Source organism: Fukomys damarensis, unplaced genomic scaffold (assembly GCF_012274545.1).
Source record: "Fukomys damarensis isolate Sample0158 unplaced genomic scaffold, DMR_v1.0_HiC HiC_scaffold_20, whole genome shotgun sequence".
In the NCBI taxonomy this organism is placed as follows: domain Eukaryota; kingdom Metazoa; phylum Chordata; class Mammalia; order Rodentia; family Bathyergidae; genus Fukomys; species Fukomys damarensis.
Genome location: NW_022900932.1, coordinates 1,664,642 through 1,668,652, shown reverse-complemented (window position 1 = coordinate 1,668,652; position 4,011 = coordinate 1,664,642). Strand labels below are relative to the sequence as shown.

At 51.9% G+C, this 4,011-nt stretch overlaps 1 protein-coding gene across 1 annotated transcript; it reads left to right on the top strand.

Moving 5' to 3' along the window:
* Positions 1 to 404: 404 nt before the first annotated feature.
* LOC104865999 (H-2 class II histocompatibility antigen, E-B beta chain) lies at positions 405 to 3,607 on the top strand. Its single transcript, XM_010629793.2, has 5 exons — positions 405 to 567; positions 850 to 1,116; positions 1,782 to 1,892; positions 2,353 to 2,376; positions 3,036 to 3,607. Exons 1-5 carry the CDS (start codon positions 405 to 407, stop codon positions 3,047 to 3,049), a joined length of 579 nt encoding a protein of 192 aa, XP_010628095.2. The 3' UTR covers positions 3,050 to 3,607.
* The last annotated feature ends 404 nt before the right edge of the window (positions 3,608 to 4,011 follow it).

The following is a 4,011-nucleotide window of genomic DNA, read 5'->3' as shown; positions in this document are numbered from 1 at the left end:
GCTTTTGTTCCTCACGTTCACCAATTTAAGCTCCAGGTGTGGGTGATTTGATTTCTCAGCTTGAGATTCCCAGGCCTGACACCAGGTCAGCATAAGGGAGATGTTAGACGGCCCTGTGTAAAGACAGGGCAAAGAGCTATTGGCACGAGACAGAGTGCAGAGTGTGTTTGGGGTGGCAGCTGCTACACGAGATGCTACGGGCTGTGCAGGGCAGCAAACCCTTGTGTGGCTCCTGGTGTTGCTCTCCACTCAGTACCAAGGGGAACTGGGTCCCAATGGCGCATTGATCAGAGGGCTGTCGTGGCCATCACGGGCTCCTTCTGCCTCGAGATGAGAGATGGACCTTGGACGCTGGTCTGGAGGAGGCCCCTCTCGTGGGATTGTGGGCACTTCCGCCCAGGAGAATGACCTCTGACCGGCTCACTCCTGTTCTCACGGTGCGTTCCATGGAGCAGGTTAAATCCGAATGTCCTTTCTCCCATGGGACGGAGCAGGTGCGCTCTCTGGAGAGACACTTCTCCAACCTGGGAGAGAATGTACGATTTGAGAGCGATGTGGGGAGTTTACGTGAGTGTGTGTGTGTGTGTGTGTGTGTGTGTGTGTGTGTGTGTGAGAGAGAGAGAGAGAGACAGAGACAGAGAGTCAGAGACAGAGACAGAGATAAACAGAGAGATATGAGAAAAAATAATGTTTCTCAAGATCTCTCAACTGTAGTCTGTCCTTGCTGTCTGGATTGAATCCAGGGTCAAGACATCAACTCCCGTCAGGCCCTTTGCCAACTCTGTGTAAGCTTTCCACGGCTTGAGCCTGAGGCAGAAGGATAGACAGAGGGGATACTCTGCCTCTGACTTACTCTGTGCCACAGGACCCAGGCCCTGCAGCACCACAACCTCCTGGTGTGCTCTGTGAGTGGCTTCTACCCAGGCCACATGGAAGTCAGGTGGTTCCGGAACGGCCAGGAGCAGGAGGACGGGGTGGTGTCCACAGGCCTGATCTGGAACGGGGACTGGACCTTCCAGACCCTGGTCATGCTGGAAACAGTTCCTCGGAGCGGAGAGGTTTACGTCTGCCGGGTGGAGCACCCGAGCTGGAGCAGCCCCGTCGCCGTGGAGTGGAGTGAGTGGGAAGCCGGACCTTCTGAGCTCCTGTCCTGCACACAGGGGCTCTTCCCTTATCCCCGAGGGTCAGCCTGCCCTTCCCTTACAGAAATATGCTCTGATCTCCAGTGGGACAACTCCTAGGGGTGGAACCGGGAGAGTTTCTATAAACACTTGCGCACCTTCAGCAGGCAGGATGCCTGTCCCACGGAAGAGAAGTGTCCCTGCTTTGCACCTTCTCATGCTGTCACTGGTCATGGTCACCCCAGGGCCCTGACTCCACACCCTTCCCCTGGGCTGGGCCTGTGTTTCTGCTGCTGCTGCTCTGGGCTGTTCACTGTGCTCTGGAGGAGGAGCAGTGCTGGGTCTTCCTGGCAGGAGAGGAGGCGCCCTCAGCTCTGCCTCTCATCAGCTCTGTCATCCCGGAGGGCTGCTCAGCTCACTGAGCTCCAGACCCTGCTCACATCCGGGTTATTACAGGGCAGTGAGATTTAGGAGAATTCAGGGCATCAGCCTCACACCTACTCTATTTGCAATTTTTAAATCTTTCTTCCCAGGAATGACCACATCTAGCTTTGAGTGCAGGAATCAGTCTTCTAGTCCTAAAATTCTGAGTCTTGGGGTCTCAAGAGGGTTCTGGGATTTTGGGTTAAAATAATCCCTAAACCCGGCACCTTCTCTCAGGGGCACAGTCTGGATCTGCACGGAGCAAGATGCTGAGTGGAGTCGGGGGCTTTGTGCTGGGTCTGCTCTTCCTGGGGGCGGGAATGTTCATCTACTGCAGGAGTCAGAAAGGTAAGAAGCCTACTGGTGCCTCAGCTTCTCTGTACCCTTTTCTCAGGGGGAACAGACTGTTTTACTGTGAAGGGCTCATGGTATTTTGGTGTTTCTGGAGGAAGCCTTTCTTACCTCAGGTTACCTTACCTTTCCTGAGAGTTTAGAAAGCAACTGTTCATGGATCTTTGTTGAAACTCAGGGGCTGTGCCCTGCAGAGACAGGGACAGGTGGAGTAGCCCGGAAATCCTGGGGGCAGAGCTGAGGGTGAGTAAGGAAGGGCACTGAACGGGGGATTTACAGGGCACATGTCTCCTCAGTCACATTCTCTTGGTTTGTGCTCCTTTCTGCACCTGGGCAGCCGAGCCTGTGGTGTCAGAGAAGTCTCAGGTGACAGATGTGACACTGGGAACGCTGAGTGTGGTGAGAGTTTTGCCTTTGTGACTTTTACTTAAGTCTCTATTTCCTTTCTCTTTTCTAGGACACTCTGGAGTTCAACCAACAGGTAAGGAAGGTCCAGTGTCCTTGAATCTTGTCTCAGAGACAGATGTGTTCTTCCTATGAGGGATGGAAGAAGGATGACCAGGAAACAGAAGTACACTTGCCCCTGGAGTTAAGACCACAGTTACATGAAGGACGACCTGGGTTATGACCAAAATTTAGTTTGAACTTGGGAACAAAGTCTTGAGTTGTGACCTGAATGCCGGCTGTGGTGATTCCAGGTGGCCTAGATTCAGATTTACCCTGTAAAGAGTTCTGGAAGGAACATGACATCATCCTTCCCTGTGTGGGGTTAGTTGAGAAATCCTGGCCCATGTCTCTCTAAGGACACTGAGTCTGCCTGTACACAGCACAGACTTTGACGTCTGAGTAGAGGAGCCCTGGCCTTCAGTTGACCAACTTGAGTCACAACAGCTGTTGCAAAGGTATTGAGTTCAGAAGTCACGGGTTTAGTGTATATGAAAGATTTTAGACGCAAGGTTCTGGCCAGGCAGCTGCACTAAACCTTCCTCGTTCCACTTAATAAAACCCTGTGCTCTGAGGTAGCACTTGTTCAGGGAGACGTAAGAGATTTTTCTTCTCTCACTGCAATGCTGTCCTGAGAGGGGAGAGGAGCTGCATTCAGAGTCAGCTCAGGAATCACTGCTGTCCTCTGTCCCTCAGGACTCCTGAGCTAAGGGGAGGTGACAGCACTGCAGGAGGACCGTGTCCCTGCTTCTCCAGGTCTCGTCCACGTCCCGACTGGATCCCTGCTCGGCTCTCGTTCTCCCACAGACAGAGGCCCAGGGTGCACAGGACTCTTCCTCCCTGAGGCCTTCTCTGCCCCTGGGCCACCCCGAAGCCCCGGCACAGACTGCAGCCTCCCTTCATCTCTCCTGGACCCTCTGTGCTCACCGTTTCCCTCCTCCACCTGCCAAACTTCCCTTAGGAGACGTTGCTTTGCCACTTTCTTTTCCTCAAATAAACAGAGTGAAAAATCGTGCTCTTCTTAACCTTGTCAGGAGAAATGTAGAGAATCAGACATGAGGATAGCATCACGTGCACCACTGGTTGTCATTTATGTATAAGAAGTGTGTGAGAGAATCCCTATGTTAAATGGGTTGGCTCAGCCAGTTCCCAAAGTCTGCAGAGAAAAATATCAAGCTCTGTTGTATAAATATATACAATTTTTACTTTTCCTTTAAAATACATTTTAAAATAATATAGCAACTTAAAACCCAATGCCTCCAATGCAAAGTAGTTGTATAACAATGAACACAAACGTGATCACAATTATATTCTGGGAGAGAGCAGCAAACATCCGAGCCCTCGCTCAGAACCTTGCGTCAGGATCTTGCACATCAGCCCGTGGATCTGCGCACGCACCCTTCAGGATGGGCTCGTGCAGAACAGCTCCCGGGAGGCCGCGTGTCAGGGACAGCACTTGTCCTGCTGGAGAAGGAGTTTGTCTCCTGCTCTCCTGGAACAAAGAGTTTCAAGGGCAAATGAGTTCAAAAGCAAATATGTCGGAAGTGTCCTTCAGAGTGACCAGCACTTGAATGCCGCTTACACCTTGTCCTGCACAGTTGTTTTTCTGTACGTTGAGACTCCATTATTCCGTGGATTTAAATCCCCCTTATGAGTTATTCATGCTGTTCCA

What these genes read in the sequence shown, in the direction of transcription:
- LOC104865999 (XM_010629793.2), top strand. Translation starts at nt 405, where the DNA reads ATGACCTCTGACCGGCTCACTCCTGTTCTCACGGTGCGTTCCATGGAG. An exon ending in GAGCGATGTGGGGAGTTTAC is followed by an intron (nt 568 to 849) that starts GTGAGTGTGTGT and finishes TCTGCCTCTGAC; the next exon opens with TTACTCTGTGCCACAGGACC. An exon ending in CCCCGTCGCCGTGGAGTGGA is followed by an intron (nt 1,117 to 1,781) that starts GTGAGTGGGAAG and finishes ACCTTCTCTCAG; the next exon opens with GGGCACAGTCTGGATCTGCA.